The 17513-nt window shown below is 49.9% G+C and overlaps 1 protein-coding gene across 1 annotated transcript; it reads right to left on the minus strand.

Annotated features, from left to right (window-relative positions):
- klhl18 (kelch-like family member 18) lies at positions 1-17508 on the minus strand. The gene is made up of 11 exons (XM_061253511.1): positions 17215-17508; positions 10805-10935; positions 9235-9375; positions 8486-8684; positions 6991-7151; positions 5972-6108; positions 5277-5499; positions 4917-5021; positions 3721-3832; positions 1970-3237; positions 1-1939 (listed from the first exon to the last, which is right to left on the minus strand). The coding sequence occupies exons 1-10, from the start codon at positions 17347-17349 to the stop codon at positions 2851-2853; spliced, it is 1731 nt and encodes a 576-aa protein (XP_061109495.1). The 5' UTR covers positions 17350-17508; the 3' UTR covers positions 1-1939; positions 1970-2850.
- Positions 17509-17513: the final 5 nt, after the last annotated feature.

Here is a 17513-nt window from a genome sequence, read left to right on the forward strand (position 1 = left end):
TGGAAGTCCTTTTCCTTTAATGTTCAACAATCACCCGCCAGTGTTCGCGTCACCAAGAGACGTAGAAAACACCGGGGGACAGAAGAGAGATCGACATATTCAATTAACATTCAGATTTAGATTTCAATAATTATAACAATAATAACAATTTAAAGTTTTTTTTCCAAGAGTTAAAAGTTATTAACAGGTACGTGCAAATGCACTAAGTGAAAACATACATAACGAAAAATAAATATTAAGAAGTCTTGAGGTACAGTACCAAAAATCAGTTGTAAAAAATACTGCAATCATAATCGGAAGATACAAAAAATGTACGTTACAATAATATCAGCAGAAAAATGCAGCAATGACGATTATTAACATCAAAATTATGAGTTCACAGTAGTTAATCCCACGTTAAATTTATCTTGCATCAGACTGCAGCAACAGATTTGATTACACGATTTTTCCTTCACTTTGACAAAGTTTTCTTCACGCAAATATTAAATTCGGCTGCTGCCAAAAATGCTGTTGCTCTGTCGCTGAAAAGTAGATAGAGAGCAGTCTGGTTATGTTGAACCCGGGCCTAAGTCTTATATGTATGTGTCTGTAGAACAAAATGCCACTGCCCAATGGAAATCAGAGCCACTGAACAGAGACCGAAGTGGCCCCGGTTTCAGATGGAATGTTAACATTTTAAGTCGGTCCCCTCCAAGGTGACAAGCTTGCTAGTTAGCACGAAGTCTTGCAACGTCGCCATCGTTAACGCTGTAAGAACATTGTGAGAATGTTGTAAAGAACGTTGAACGGCTGCCGGGATGCAAGCTGCTTTGTTTTTTTTTTGTTTTTTTGGTATCAAAAGGTGTCCTATTAAAATGACACACCAGCGTGTCACAAGATTACACACTAGCCAGAGCTGTGACCACGAGGAGAAAGCAGCCGACACTGAGGTAACTTTGGCCGCGCTCTCGGTCATCGTAATGTCACCTGATGTCACTCTCAAGTCACACCGTGTTTTTACGGCACGCGCCGCAAAACACGTCCGAGTGTGAAAAACGCCAGCAGCACGTGTCAGGTTGTGTTTTTTTTCTTTTTTTTTTTTGGCCTGTACCCGTCCCTAGCCTGGCGCGTATGAGGAACGGGACAGTGGAGCAGCAGGGGGTACATTCTGACATCAGTTCTGCTGGGACTCGACGCGTCTTAATCGGTTACAAACCCCAAATAAATCTCTTATTTGAACCCCAGACAGGGTTACGACTGACAGCGTTGCATCCAGATCCGTCTCCCACCCCTCCAACAACAATTCATTAGCTTCTGTGCTCTGGTGCAAAGTAGAAATTCCCATTTAAGTTTATACTGAAAATGATATAATAATAATAATAATAATAATAATAATAATAATAATAATAATAATAATAAAGGAAGATTCTGTGAATTAACCAACTCAACACATAATTGTTCAATATAATATTGAACAAAGAAATTGTTCAATATTTTCTCCCAGTAATGAACTAGCTTCTGTGTAAATAACCTTGAGTGCCGTCATGCTGTACCGTATTAAGCCGTATCCCCCTCCCTTCCCTCAGTATTCCAGTTAAAAATAATTATGTGCACCTCCCCCTCCCAGTGTCTGTGTCTGTGTCTGTGTGTGTGTGTGTGTGTGTGTGTGTGTGTGTGTGTGTGTGTGTGTGTGTGTGTGTGTGTGAGAACAGCTGTTTGCAGGTGATTTCACAGCAGTAAGATCCTGCTCTGGACAGCACTGGTAAAACCCAATCATGCTTCCTCTATGTCCCAAAGAACCTACTGCTCTTACTGCAGTGTCCACTGACAACACACACATCTCCACTGTTGTACTGCAGGTAGGCTGCACACACACACAGCTCCACTGTTGTACAGCAGGTAGACTGCACACACACACAGCTCCACTGTTGTACTGCAGGTAGACTGCACACACACACAGCTCCACTGTTGTACAGCAGGTAGACTGCACACACATCTCCACTGTTGTACTGCAGGTAGACTGCACACACATACAGCTCCACTGTTGTACTGCAGGTAGACTGCACACACACACACACAGCTCCACTGCTGTACAGCAGGTAGACTGCACACACACACAGCTCCAGTTGTACAGCACGTAGACTGCACACACAGACAGCTCCACTGTTGTACTGCAGGTAGACTGCACACACACAGCTCCACCGCTGTACAGCAGGTAGACTGCACACACACCTCTACTGCACTCTTTGCTAGTACACCGTTCCCCAGGCTGTAATGGAAAGAAATGTTTGAGAAATATGCACACCCTGTGTGTTGCAGGCGCAGGTAGACCTATTCCGGAGAGGTGGCCCGTTAGGACGTTCCCCTCCCGTTCCCGTTTCAGTCCGAACAGTTCTGGAGTCCTCCGGGTCTCTGGACAGGACCCGGCTCGTCCTGCTCCACGTCCCTGTCCCGGGTCAGCCATTCTCAGGCCCGTCAGCGGACCGCAGGGCTCCACGACATGATCCAACGGAAACCGAAAACATCGCCTCCCCCGTCCACCAACTCCAACGAGAGGAGGACAGCAGAGTGTGTGTGTGTGTGTGTGTGCGCGACCATGTACAGGTGACCCATTCCACAAGGCTTGAAATGAAAGGCCCGAAAAAAGAAACAACCGTTCAGTCACTACCTCTCCTCAGGAAGAGAGCCGCTGCATCTCGCCACGACCATCACGTCCTGATCCTCACCCTCACCACCATCATCATCATCATCATCATCATCGTCACGATTCCTTTTTTGGAAGTCTGATCAGCCTTTTCAAAAGAAAACGTTAAAATTAAAAATAAAAAGCAGAAGAGGTCTCCCCTCAGGGCGGGGGCGGGGGGGCGGGGGCTAGGCCGGCTGCAGCGGGATGCAGCCCACGCCCACCCCGCCCTCGTGGCACACCATGGGGGCCATGAAGGTCCAGCGGTTGGTGTCGGTGTCGTACATCTCCACCGAGCCGAGGTTGGACTGCCCGTCGTAGCCGCCCACCGCGTACAGCCGGCCGCAGTTGGCCAGCAGCGAGACCCGGCTGCGCCGTGTGCTCATGGCCACCAGGTGGCTCCACTGGTCGGCCAGCGAGCTGTACACCTCCGCCCCGCTCAGGAAGCCCGAGCCGTCGTAGCCCCCGGCCACGTAGAGCTGGCTGCCCAGGGCGGCCGCGCCGTGCCGGCACCGCTTGTTCAGCATGCCCACCACGGGGTGCCACGAGGCCGTGTGCTGGTTGTAGTACTCCACCTGCAGGACGGGAGGGGAATTACACCACGATGCTCACGGACGTCGAGGCTCGAGGCTCGTCTTACCGTCACCCTGCAGTTCACTTCAGGTCATCTCCTCGGGTCTCTCAGACGCTGCGTTCTGTTCTTTTATGGTTTCATAAATCATATTAAACGTATAAACGTTTTGAGGGGGAAGAATGACCACATCTTCCTCCTCGCCAGCAGACCGCAGTGGTGCCGTGATCGTGTGTCTGGTGAAGCATCTTCCTTTGACTCATGTCTGTACAGGCCAGATTTATGGACTGAATATAGAATCCGCGGCTTGACAAACCCTGACAGACTGCACTTGTCGAACCAATGAATGCACTTATGAATGTGGTTGGGCACTCATTGAGAACCTCGAAAGAATTGACAAATCATGCATAATTAAACTCACTATTGCGGTGTTCATTCAGCGTATCTGGAGCCAATAACGTAACACTGGTCAGATGAGGACGCTCACCGTGTTGAAGATCTGTAGGCCGTCGTGACCGCCTGAAACGAAGATCCGTCCGTCGAACAGAGTCACCCCTGCTGCACTGCGACTGGCACTCATCTCCGTCACCAACGTCCACCTGCACAGGGACACGCACACGCACACACACACACACAGGGCCACACTTACACAGGTGCACGACAGATTGAACGCTCCATGTCCACTGTATTTAGAGATTTGTTCAAGAACGAGTCATGTTGGCAATCAGAAACTCAAGTTAGGTGCGATTTTCTGCCCACATGCAAATTTGCTGATAAAAATTTGCATGTGGTCTACCTAAAAGGGCTCACTGAGTCTAGAAAATTCATTTCAACATGAAATAATGAAATTGGTTTCAAAAGCCTGGAGCCTGGGTTTTTTATTCTGTATCCCACTTAACCGTCAAAGCATTAAAAGTGTGTTTAGTTCTTTTTCCTATAACATCGCAGATAATGCAAATTTGCAATTCCGGCTGCATACACTAGATGGCGATCATTTCTTAGAAGTGAAAAATGCGCCGTGTGATTTCGCAACAGTCGCCTTCAACACCTTCAAACCACAAATGTAACGCAAGAATGAAAACAAAAGCCCTGACAAACCGGTAAATTTGTAAAATAAACTCCATCACCGCTGTGGAGGTGGTGAGTCAGACGCCATGGACACAGCTGTGTGTAAACACAGCCAGAGATGACATTACATTACATTAATGGCATTTGGCAGACGGTGTTAAGAACCTAGAGGGAAGTACAATTGACTGCTACCTGCACAACAAAGATAAGGACCAGGGCCTATTTGATCACCGGAATTTTATTTATTTCTTTATTTTGAATAGTAATACTGCAACACGCAAAAATAAAACAGCTTACCTAGCCAAACAAAACTAGCAAAGGTATCATCCTAATAGACAAGCAAAAAACACTTAATGTTTAACAGGGAGGTAGGGAGGGACAGGGAGAGGTGCAGCTTGAAAAGGTGAGTCTTCAGTCTGCGCTCGAAGGTGGAAAGAGATTCTGCTGTTCTGACCTCCACGGGGAGTTCGATCCACCACCGTGGAGCCAGAACAGACAGGACTCCTGAGCGGGAGGTGGAAGTTTGGAGAGGGGGAGGCGCCAGGCGGCCTGTGGTGGCCGAAGATGCGGATATGGTGAAGGGGTGCAGCCACTGAAGACAGGGGACACACTTACCGGTCTGCCTCTGGCGAGTAGCACTCTACTGAACTGAGAGAGGATTTGCCATCGTAACCTCCGCACACGTAGATGTGTCCGTCCACCACCACTGTACCCATCGCACTGGAGAAACAGGGATGAACAGAGATAAACAGAGAGAGAGGATGTGAGCATGGCTTTGGGATCAGAGCGACACTCGCTAAGGAAACCCCCAGCATATCACAGACGAGCCACAGTCAATGTATCATGTAATTATAAAAATATAGTATAATTATAAAAGTAAAGGAAGTTGCGCACAAGTAAATGCATGAACAGCTCACCTGCGCTGGCTGTTCACGCACACGCTCACCTGCGCTGGCTGTTCACGCACACTCTCACCTGCGCTGGCTGTTCATGCTGGCTACGCGCGTCCACGTGTCCGTCTCTGGGTTGTACACCTCCACCGTGCTGAGCCGCGATTGGCCGTCGTATCCGCCGATGGCGTAGAGCAGCCCGTTCACCACGGCCACGCCCACACGGCTCCGAGCCGTGCTCATTGGCTGACAGCGCTCCCAGCAGTTCCCGATTGGGTCAAACACCTCCACTACATTCAGTGAGTCACCTAGACAGAGCAGGGTTCGAATTAGCAAAGCACTTTTTGATTGCCCCCCCCCACCACATTAATCCTAATTAGAGCCCTATGCCCTTGTGAAATGCAGACTACAAAACTGGACCCCTTCACTGATTTAAGCACGAGGTGAAATGCTCAGTGTGTTCAGAGCAGGGGTGCACAACTCCGGTCTTGGAGGGCCATTCTGCGAGCTGGTTTCTGTTCGAACCAATTACATTCATTTATTATTCTGACAGCTCTAGAAATGATGTTGGTTCACTCCTGTACTTGAGCACAGTACAATCTTTCAATACACTTGCAGTCTGCAGCTGGTCCATATACAAATGTCCGATCGAGACATCATTTAGCTAATTAAACAATTAAGAGCGGAAGTTGGCACAGAATCCTGAAGCGGATGGGCCCTCGCTGTGTGAGTGTTGGTTGAGCAGGGGTCGGGGGTCGGGGGTCGGGGGTCGGGGGGCACCTGCGCTGTTCAGCCCCCCCACGGCGTAGATGAGGCCGGCGATGGAGGTGCAGCAGCGCTGCCGGGTCTTGAAGGAGGGGAGGTGGGGCCGGCGCTCGGGCATCAGGTGGTAATCTTTGGCCTCGTCCACCAGGTCCCTGTGCCAGACCACACACACACACGTTAATGAGGCACAGACTGCAGGTCCTCCCATATAAACTCAACTAAAGCCCCTATCCTCCACCTTCCAACCACTTACTCTCACTGTAAACAAGCACCTCTGAAATGTGCTGCACGCATATACACATTCCCCAAAGGGCACATTCCTGGGGAACTGTTTAGGCCAAACAGCCTAAAAATAAATCCGAACTGATCCAATTTCTTGAATTGCATTAGGGCGTGACACAATGAAAGCAAAAAGGAGACAACAGTGCAGGCATTTAGGAACATGGAAAACGCACTCTTCCTGTGTGCACACTGCCTACCCTCACCCCGTACACGCCCTGCCCGGCACACCTGTACAGTCCCTCCAGCCCACCTGTAGTCCCTCCAGCCCACCTGTACAGTCCCTCCAGCCCACCTGTACAGTCCCTCCAGCCCACCCTACCCCCCTACACACACCCTGCCCGCCTCACCTGTACACTCCCTCCAGCCCACCCTACCCCCCTGCACACACCCTGCCCTCCTCACCTGCACACTCTGCCTGCCTCACCTGTACACTCCCCTCCAGCCCACCTGTACAGTCCCTCCAGCCCACCTGTATACTCCCTCCACCCAACCACCTGCACACGCCCCGCCCCCCGCACACGCCCCGCCCCCCTGCACAGGCCCCACCCCCTCATATGCACAGGCCCCACCCCCATACACACACCCCACCCCCTCACCTGCACATGCCCCGCCCCCCTGCACAGGCCCCACCCCCCTCCACACGCTCCGCCCCCCTGCACACACCCCGCCCCCCTGCACAGGCCCCACCCCCCTCCACACGCTCCGCCCCCCTGCACAGGCCCTGCCCCCATGCACAGGCCCCGCCCCCTCACCTGCACTTGTGGCAGCAGCGCACGAGCTCGTCCTGCTGCACGCGGTCGGCCAGGAACTGGGGCCGGCAGAGGGGCAGGCGGGTTTTGGACAGCAGCTCGGGGAGCCTGGGCTCCCGGTCCTCCTGCTCGTGCCGAACCCAGGCCAGCACCGCCTCGAACACCTGCAGGAGGGGACAGGGACGGGGGCAGCGTCAGCGGAGGCCCCGGCGTACGGCACCGCTCCTCACCGCTGGTCCCGGGGAGCCACAGGGTGGGCCTGCTTAATGTCAGCACCCCGTTCAGACACAAGAAGCTAACGCACACTCTCTCACTGTAATGGAGGAGTGTTGTAGTGGAGGCAGAAACACTGGGGGCTTTCAAGACCAGGCTTGATATGGGATTAGATACTATTCAGCTTTTAGGCAAACTAGGCAGTAGCTATACTGAGTGGAAGGAAAAGGCGAGTATTGCTGGGCTGAATGGCCTGTTCTCCCATTACCTTATGTTATCTAATTAACTGCTTTAATTGATCAATTAAGTGCTGAGCAACACCTAAAGCCAGCACACCCTGCGGCTCTCCAGGACCAGGAGTGAGGACCACTGGTCTACGGAGATGCTCCACTGCAGCGGTTCCCGACCCTGTTCCTGGAGATCCACCATCCTGTACTCAGCACACCCGATTCTACCGATCAGCTGCTGTTTTTGTGGAGGTGAGAACAGTGAGAGCCGGAACCGACAGAACACTGAATAACATACTGTTTTATTCACCTACACACTCGTACCCACACAGTCCTGTTTAAAGCAGCCTTTAGAGGGAGAAACTGAACAGCTCTGCTCGGTGAGGGAGGGGGGCTGGTATCAGCCTCAGGCTGTGCTGAAGTGCTATTCAGAGCTCCCAGCACCTAATCGCTCTAAATGCTGAAAACTCATGTTTGCAGGATTTTCCCGGAGTGGTTTCTTCCATTAATGCACGGTTCCAGGGAGTCGTTGGGATAATCTGGATATTCTCACCTCGCTTCTCACATTTCTCTTTCATTTCAGTAGTATCAGTGAGGTGTTACGCTTGCAGAAGCAAACACCAAGAACATCAGCACACCCATCCCGGCAGACACATGCTAATCCTCCCAAAACCTCTATATAGTACATAGAGGTATATAGACGTCCATACCATCTTATTTTATATTTGTAGTGTAGGTTTCATTCATTCATTATCCTAACCCGCTTATCCTGAACAGGGTTACAGGGGGGCTGGAGCCTAGCCCAGCATACATTGGGCGAAAAGGCAGGAATACACCCTGGACAGGTCGCCAGTCCATCGCAGGGCGTGTAGGTTTCAGCAAAGTAGAATATACGAGATGAGTCTTTTTGAGTTCAAAAGACCAGAGATTCAAAAGTGAACGGCTGGCTCTCAGGAGGACATAAGCAGTGGTGCAGAGTGATGAATATTCACACGCGTCTCTCTCCCGAGCTGACGGACAGGGTTGGGGTGCGTTTCGGGCGGGCGGAGGGGGCTGACCTGCTCCTCTGCTTTGACGTTGAGCTCGTCGCACCCCACCAGCTCCAGCACCTCCTCCGGGCGGAGGCTCAGGAACTCCTCCGACATGGACACCTCCACGAAGTGCTGGTGCACGAAGCTGTTGGCGGCGTCGTAGAGCGTGGTGCACATCATGGTCTCGGCGAACTGCCGCACGCCCAGGCAGTTCTTAGGGTGGAGTCTGGGGGGGGGGGGGGGGGGGGAGGAAACCGACCCATGAGCTCATCTCCTCTCAAACCAAGTCTACCGCACGTAATCTTATAAAATACACTAATGACGGACTCGTTGCTGTTCCTGCAACAATTCCAGAGCTTGTCGGTTTCCTTTCTTCTGTCTTTGTCCTTCTCTCCGCCCCGACAGAAGGACAAAGACAGAAGAAAGGAAACCGACCCATGAGCTCATCTCCTCTCAAACCAAGTCTATCGCACGTAATCTTATAAAATACACTAATGACGGACTCATTGCTGTTCCTGCAACAATTCCAGAGCTTGATTTTACGTCGAAATGCATCTCTTTGTACTGGTTTTATCTGATGTTGCACTCACTCAGCAGTGTGGTAATTACGGGTCTCTCCCTCCGTAGTTGCGATTTTAAATAAAGGTTCAGTAATACGCGGTTGGGAGAGGTTCTCGATAAGGTCGCGGGATGAACGCAGGTATGTGTGATGAACAGCCTGGCTGGAGCATTATCGGGGGGACGGGGGGATGGGGGGACGGGGGGATGGTGGTCACCTTTCTCGGAGGAAGGAGCAGCAGGCGTCCTTGACGTTCTGCAGCTGCAGGAAGCTGGCTCCGATGAGGAGCGCCTGCACGTTCTGCTGGTCGATGGCCACGTGCCCGTTATACGCAAAGTTTATCAGGGCCTCCAGGGCACTGCGGGGAGGAGAGGGGGGAGAGGAGCACGGGGGGGAGAGGGTGGAGAGGAGCACGGGGGGGAGAGGGTGGAGAGGAGCACGGGGAGGAGAGGGGGAGAGGGTGGAGAGGAGGCATGGGAGGAGAGGAGCACGGGGAGGAGGGGGGGGGAGAGGGTGGAGTGGAGCACGGGGGGGGGAGAGGAGCACGGGGAGGAGAGGGTGGAGAAGCACGGGGAGGAGAGGGTGGAGGAGCATGGGGAGGACAGGGTGGAGGAGCACGGGGAGGGGGGGAGGAGCACGGGGAGGAGAGGAGCACGGGGAGGAGGAGAGGAGCACGGGGAGGAGGAGAGGAGCACGGGGAGGGGGGGGGAGAGGGTGGAGAGGAGCACGGGGGGGAGGAGAGGAGCACGGGGAGGGGGGGGGAGAGGGTGGAGAGGAGCACAGGGGGTGGGAGAGGGTGGAGAGGAGCACGGGGGGGGGGGAGAGGAGCACGGGGAGGAGAGGGTGGAGGAGCACGGGGAGGAGAGGGTGGAGGAGCATGGGGAGGAGAGGGTGGAGGAGCACGGGGAGGGGGGGGGAGGAGCACGGGGAGGAGAGGAGCACGGGGAGGAGGAGAGGAGCACGGGGAGGAGAGGGTGGAGAGGAGCACGGGGGGGAGAGGGTGGAGAGGAGCACGGGGAGGAGAGGAGCACGGGGAGGAGAGGGTGGAGAGGAGCACAGGGAGGAGAGGGTGGGTGGAGGGTTGAGAGGAGGCATGGGGAGAGGCACGGGGAGTGGGGGGGGGGCAGGGGGGTGGATGAGAAAAGAGAACAAACAGTGAGAGCCAGAACCAACTGAACACTGAGGACCGTACTGTTCGTTCACCTACACACTCGTACCCACACGGTCCTCTTTCAACCATCCCTCTTTCCAGGGAGAGACGGAGCAGCTCTGCACAGTGTGGGAGGCTGGGCCGCGGTTATACAGCGTGTGCTGGAGTCTGCAGTCTGTCAGACCACAGAGGCCACAGGTAGGGGGAGAGCCTTCCGTGCGGAGGGGGTGAAGGCTCAGAGCCAAAATGGAGGAGGGATTCACATTCCACTGTCAGTGCGCTGGAGGAATTTCACAGACACGTCTAATGGGCCGAGAGAGTTGAGGACAGCCAACTGTGCCTTTTAGGGTAATCATTCTGTTTTTGCTGCCATTTTCAGAAGGAACAGGTGTGGCAGAAAACCAATTTTCGCTCCAGAGTTTTATATCCACTGCCTTAATAAATATTAAATCAAAATCAAGAATAAACTAGGCCACGGAACATAAAAACAAACTTTGTTCCGGAGCTAGATAAAAATCGGAACAACAAACATTTCCCAGCGAGCACTTGATGAACCTCGCGCTTCCCACCAACAGACATTTCAAAACATTTTAATGCATCGTGAGGAACGATTCCGACGGTTTTAACTTCACCGCACCTGGGGTCCATGCCCTGCATGACGATCTCATCCTGTTTGCACTCCATCATGTCGTTGGTGAACATGGCGTGGAAGTAGGGGATGGAGGCGGCGAGGACTATCCGGTGGGCGCTGAACTTGTGGTCCCCCACCTGCAAGGGCGAGGCAAGGAGAGTTTGTTAGAGAGCTCTGGTCTCAGGGTGATGGTGAGAGCAAGAGTGAGCCATGGAGGAACGGGCACAGATCCTGTGCAGAACCCCACGGCGCGCCATCTAGAGGCGGTCTGAGGAAGCGCAGGCTCTGCGCAAACTGAACCTGCCACTTTCTGCCTCTGGCCACATGGTGAACCACGGGAAAAAGCAGACAAACCTAAACAAAATGCCTCCTGGTTAGGGGCGACCTGGTGGTAGGTTCTGCTAAAGCACCCATCCTTGAGTGAAGTGCCCGATGGTGAGCAAGTAAATGGTTGGCATTTATATAGCGCCTTTATCCAAAGCGCTGTACAATTGATGCTTCTCATTCGCCCGTTCACACACACACACACACACACACACACACACACACACACACACACTCATGGCGATTGGCTGCCATGCAAAGCATCAGGAGCAATCGGGGGTTAAGGTGTCTTGCTCAGGGACACTTCGATACACTCAGGACGGGATCGAACCGGCAACCCTCCGACTGCCCTTACCGCCAGAGCCAATGTCGGCCCGGCTGTGGCCCGAGTCTCCATTACACAAAGACTTTATTTCCACTCATAATACTACTGCAAAAACTAAAAGAAATAACCTTTAAAAGCTACTCTGGCCTTGATTTTGGGGCAAGGCAAAGTGACTGAGGCAACACCTGAATCCAGGTCCAGTTTCATTCGAAGCACTAGTCCACCCGAAGAACCGGACATTCAACTCACCGGACTGGAATTCAGCCGTAAAGACGACCCCAATACCAGAGGCAGCCCAGCCAGGAGATCGAGCGTCTAATAAAACAGCCTAATCTTTGCAGGTTGCAGTGAAAATAAGGAATGCGAATTAACATAAATCAACAGTGCTAATATTAACCACCGGCCAGTTCATAACACTGAGGAGGAAGCACTGAGAACACAAAAGGACACTTGTATGACTAAGCGCTGTATGAAGAGCCTCTACACAGCTGCTCTCAACAGACTTTAAATATCAGGAGGAAGCTGCTTATGTGTCTGACTGCAACAGCATTGCAGAGTTTTATTTTCACATGAATGTACATTAAAGGTTTTAGGGTAAAAAAAGGGACTTATCTGTGGTAAACCCACTCGGACCCCAACACACAGGCACACCGCAGCAAAACACTGTCCAGGGGGGTACTACCCGAAATGCAGTTCATGAATCACAACAAAAGGCAGTACCTTTCCGTGATAACCACTGTATCATAAGTTCTCTGATACAGTTCTCTGTTCTCTGTCGGCTTCAAACCACTGAGGCTCCTCCATGTAACACAATCTGAGGTATTGTTGACAAACGTATCGTGGAAACGTTAGTTAACGAAAACACTTCAAGGAGGAACTTGTGTGTGACTCTAATTTCTCATATTTATGCTCCGCTAGTCTGCGCCTCTCTTAATTTTGGAGGGTACGCCATTTTGTGTCCACTGTATGTAACACAACCCGAGTAAATATCTGTGTAACTGACACGCACCATTAACAGCCAGGTTCCCCGCACACGACAAATGGTTTCTTTTCCGCAACAGTGTGAATGCAGTTCAGCCGTGACTACAGGAGCCAGGCAGGGTAACGCGTGAAGGGGGCGACATGGCTCAGGCGGTAAGAGCAGTCGTCTGGCAGTCAGAGGGTTGCCGGTTCGATCCCCCGCCCGGGCTGTGTCGAAGTGTCCCTGAGCAAGAAACCTAACCCCCAAATGCTCCTGACGAGCTGGTCGGGGCCTTGCATGGCAGCCAATCGCGAGTGTGCGTATGAATGGGTGAATGGAGAAGCATCAATTGTACAGCGCTTTGGATAAAGGCGCTATATAAAAGCCTGCCATTGACCATTTTTGCCATTTAAAGGAGCACAACCTGCTACTGACGTTTTTACACATTCTTGTAAAACAAGGTACAGACGTCAAGTAGGAAAGCTCACACTCAGTACGCACCACTGAAAAAATCATAACGCACCACAGAAAATGTGCACCCTTCTGCTGAGCCCTGCGTTTAGGCCAAGTGCACACACTGCCCCTCGCCTCCTTCACTGGAGATTTATAGATTTTACAGAGCCTTTTTTTCCAGTTGGATGTGATTTAAACCTGGAAAAGCAAGAACTTATTTGGCTAGAAGTTTCTAGCCAAATAAGGGCTGAAGTGAAGCGCTGAGGTAGGACACAGGCCTCGGGGGAGGCTCCTGGCTCCTGGTCTCTCTGACAGAAATATAATGATGGAAAACACACATGATCACGAACACAGAAACCCACGCAGGGATAACGCAGTGTGTTCCTGTCCTTGGCTAATAGGAAGAGGAAGTGTGAACTTTATCCATCGAGGCTCCGGACCTTTTCCTGCTGGACAGAGCCACAGTGCTCAACCACATTACATTTCTATCCTTACCCTATGAGATGGCAGTCATTCAGTAATATGATATTTTTATTTTATTTTATTTATTTTTTTAAACACAAAAAGGTAGTCTTATTAATTCTCAAAGAAATAATGTGCAGAGCATAACAGTCTAAATATGGACTAAGAAATGCAACATGTCTTTAAAATGATTTCCTGTAAACTTTACAAAAAAAAACAACAACAACAAAAAATACACAGGCCTAATATCCAACATGAAATAATGATGATGTAATTATTCATGCTCAGTGAAACTGAATACTGTGTCAGCATTCAGTCTCATCTCTGGTCTAAGGCATCTCTTCTCCGACCTGACTCTTGAGAACAACTGAAAAGACACTTTACTTCACCCTTACTTCCTTTTAATTGATGACTAAAATGGTCTGAAGTTTAGCAGCATTGTTGGCACCACTTTAAGGTTAGGGTGAAGTGCCAGTACACTCCAGCCATTCTGGAGAAAACAACATCTGACAAATTACACAGTCTAAAGAGTGACTTTTTATGGCTATAATCATGACAGGCAGAACAGAGATATCAATGGCTCTTGAGGATTTGACACAGTTTATCCCAGTTAATTTCTTCTCACTTCAAAGGATTCATTTTAATCCCCACATTTTCAAAAGACATCTTGTGACAGAACTGCCATTAGCGGACGGCGACTTCTCATTTTCGTAAACATCCGTCTTGTCCTCATGTAGGCCTCCGTGACTTAAAATAGCTACCCCATAGGAATTTACAATCTTTGTGTAATGTTAGGGGGCTATGTTTGGGTTCACAAACTGCGCTTGCCATTTTCTTACTTTTTCTTAGTCAGTGGAAAAACCTCTTCTTTGTTTCTCAGTCTTTGTCAATGGTCGCCACCCCCAGAGTCAATACAAATCAATCAGGTCATTATGTTCACGAGGACGAAGACTGAGGACCGGAGTAGCCTTGTTTCTGACGCGGCTTACTGCGCCGTGACGGTCAGTGGGCCAGCAGAGAATTCGCATTACATAGGCGAGGGAAACGGGATTTTCCCGGGGCATATTACGTACAGATATTAGGAAGCACTTCCCCCCAACATAGAGTGATCGCTGTGTGGAATATCTTGCCAGGTCATGTAGTGGAGGCAGAAACACTGGAGGGTTTAAGGACCAGGCTTGACACGGTGCTAGATACGGCTTTTAGGTAAACTAAGCATTAGGTATATTTTAGTGGTAGGAAAGGTGAGCATTATGGCCTGTTCACCTCCTTATGCTGTGTTATGTTAAAGGTGGGGTAGGCGTTTTTTCTTTTGGATATATTTGGTGAAATTATCTTCACATTCCAAGAGATAGCAATAAACCAACTACTCTGGGTAAAAAAACGATATCTGTGACTGTCCCAGGACAGATTTTCAGGAACTTCCGTTTTCCGTCGCTCCCGGTAGCTAATCAGGACAGCTCTCAGACAGGAGGCGGCCTTACCTGCCTATCAAAATTGCGCGTCCCCGAGAGGCTGACTGGAGAGGAGCGGGTGGGTTATTCGCCGCTGTATATTCAAAATCTTTCTTATTCTTGTCCAGATTCTGCTCGCGCCCAAAGATCGCCTATACACCCGCTTTAAATTGGCGCAACGCCCACTGACGCAACGCCCACCTAGCTAGCCGCAGCCAGGACGGCATGGCCCATGGTCGGGACTCGCGCTCGTAAACTGCGGCTAATTGGCATGCTGCTTAGGCAAGCACATTGCAGATGCGTAGGGAGGGTGCGCAGCCGGCACAAGGACATTTACCCACTGTGCTCCTCCGCGCAATTAATCCGGTCGCATTAATCCTTCCCCGAGCCCAGGAGATTAGCAGAAGGACACTCAACCTGCGGCAGCTGCCAGCGTATCCGAGTGCGTGCTTCCAGGGCCTTGTGACGGCTAACGAGCACGGCTACGTGCGTAAAGGAGAAAGCTCCATTGATCGCAGCTGACGCAGGTGGCTGATCATTCAAAACATGAGTTATTGTCTGCAGTGCAATGACGGAGACAACCAACAACTTTTTTCTTTTTTTTAATCTAGCTCCTCTTCAAACAACAGCTTCATGGCAGGATCAGTGTTACCTGCCAAACACTGTAGAAGCTTATACGAACTTAAAGTAAACTGGAAAGAATAAATGGACAAGCCTACACGCTCATTTTTTGATGATTCCCGCAGAGCCCATACAGATGAACCAGTATTTAGCCAATAGATTATAGTGTGTGAGCAATACTTATTTAGTATGTGGGTCAGAAATGTTTGGAACCGGTTTTTATGAATAACAATTTCATTTTTTTTAAAAGCTACGTAATCATGACCGCGCAGTTTATTCTCCAGGTAAACCTGTACTGTGGCCATGAATTAGCCAATAGCATGTACAACAGGTGTTGAACTTCCCTGTGGCCAATGAATGCACCACAAAGCCGAGTCTGTCCACAGTTTTTTTTCCCCTCTTCTGGTTATTGGGCTAACAGACTCAATGAGTAATAACCACAAGAAAATTATGAATTTGACATGACAACAACAGGCGATGAGAGCATCTCTAAATCCGATCCCAAAGCACATGTAAAATTGAGAGCAATGATGGACAACAGTATTGATGACTCAACGGGGAGGGTGCATGTACACGACCAAGGAAAGCAAGAACAAACTGGTTTTTTGAAAATTAAATTTGCTGCAGTGGGTGATCTAAAGCTTATAGCAACCCAGGGCGCAGCCACAAACAGATCAAGACACCTGTTGTTTAAGGAAAGCTCGTTATTATTGGCGTGGCAAGTCATATTTGCATAGTTTATTTGCATAGTACATAAGCAATGCATATGTGGTGGAGAATAATGTTAACTACCTCCTCTTAGCGAAGTGGCAATTGGGTAGCCTACGAGCTACGACTGTTCATATTTCATAAACCTATTAAAGCCAAGGATGATATGAAACATTAAGGCAGTTTTTAATAACATCAATGGGAGCAGTGTGGCACCACGTTTCCGAACGGGAGTATCAAGTTATCAGAATAGCAAGGAAATAACTGCTATAATAATATCCGAGTTAGATAACGTAAAAAAGCTGCATTTAATATAGGTGGATAGCAAACTATTTTCTGGGTAGATCACAATCTTCATCACCTGGTTCTCCCGTAACAATTACAGTGCTGCAGCTGGATTACTAAACTCCCCTCCTACTGAGCTAACGTTAGCCACAACACAATTGATTCAGTTAATTCTTCTAGATTACAGACATACCCATCAGAAAACATGCTGCCAGTAGCACTGCTCTCAACTAAACTCCAGGTCAGCTAGCCACGGTAATTTCTTGCTATTTGGGAATAATCAAACTTGTTAGCTATAGTTAATCGATCATAGCTAATTGCTGGCGATAGCTGCCTAGTTATGTCACACTAACGTTAACTAACTGCTAGGAAATTTCCCGGGCACAAAGACCAACCATATGGCTAACAAAGCCATGGACTACCATGCCAACAGTGTCGCAGAGAATAACGCCAAAAATATACCGGACTAATAAAGCTAATACAGCTCTAACTTGCCATTAAAATAAAGTGATCTTATTAGCTTGCTAGTTAGCTGGTTTGCTAGCCACACTGTCCTCTTCCGGAGTCCAAGCTACAAATACGACGATTAGCTAGCTACAGTAATTTAATTATACTACAAAAACATTAGGGAGAGAAAAGAGATGTATGATTTACATGCTGCATTTGAGTATGGTATTGAAGTAGTTAGTTGACAGGCTAATTATTTGAGCTCTACACTCACTCTGCCAAGTGCAACACGTTCAGACAGACATTCACAGTTCTGTTGTTTCCTCAGAAAATTAGCAAGCAAGCTACCTAGATACGTCTCGGGTGCTTTTCGTACCTTCAAGGTGACATCACAGAGTTTCCCTTGTCTTCTGATCTCCTCCATGACCGCATAGCCCCGGTTTGGAAGGTCATGGACTGAAAAATGCATCAAATCCTCCAGTTCTTCGAATATCATATCTCCCATCTTCATTGAGAAAAGAAAGATCTAAATTTCCAAATCGCGTAAGTGCAGAGATTTGAACCCTACTAGGCACCGTAGCGTGAATGTGACTTGCTGCTTCTGGTGAAGCCGGCGTGTGTTGATCAAATAAATAGACTAACTTGATCGGTTGCCGACTGCCCTCTGCGAAACGT

The sequence above is a fragment of the Conger conger genome, chromosome 9 (genome assembly GCF_963514075.1).
Source record: "Conger conger chromosome 9, fConCon1.1, whole genome shotgun sequence".
Lineage (NCBI taxonomy): Eukaryota > Metazoa > Chordata > Actinopteri > Anguilliformes > Congridae > Conger > Conger conger.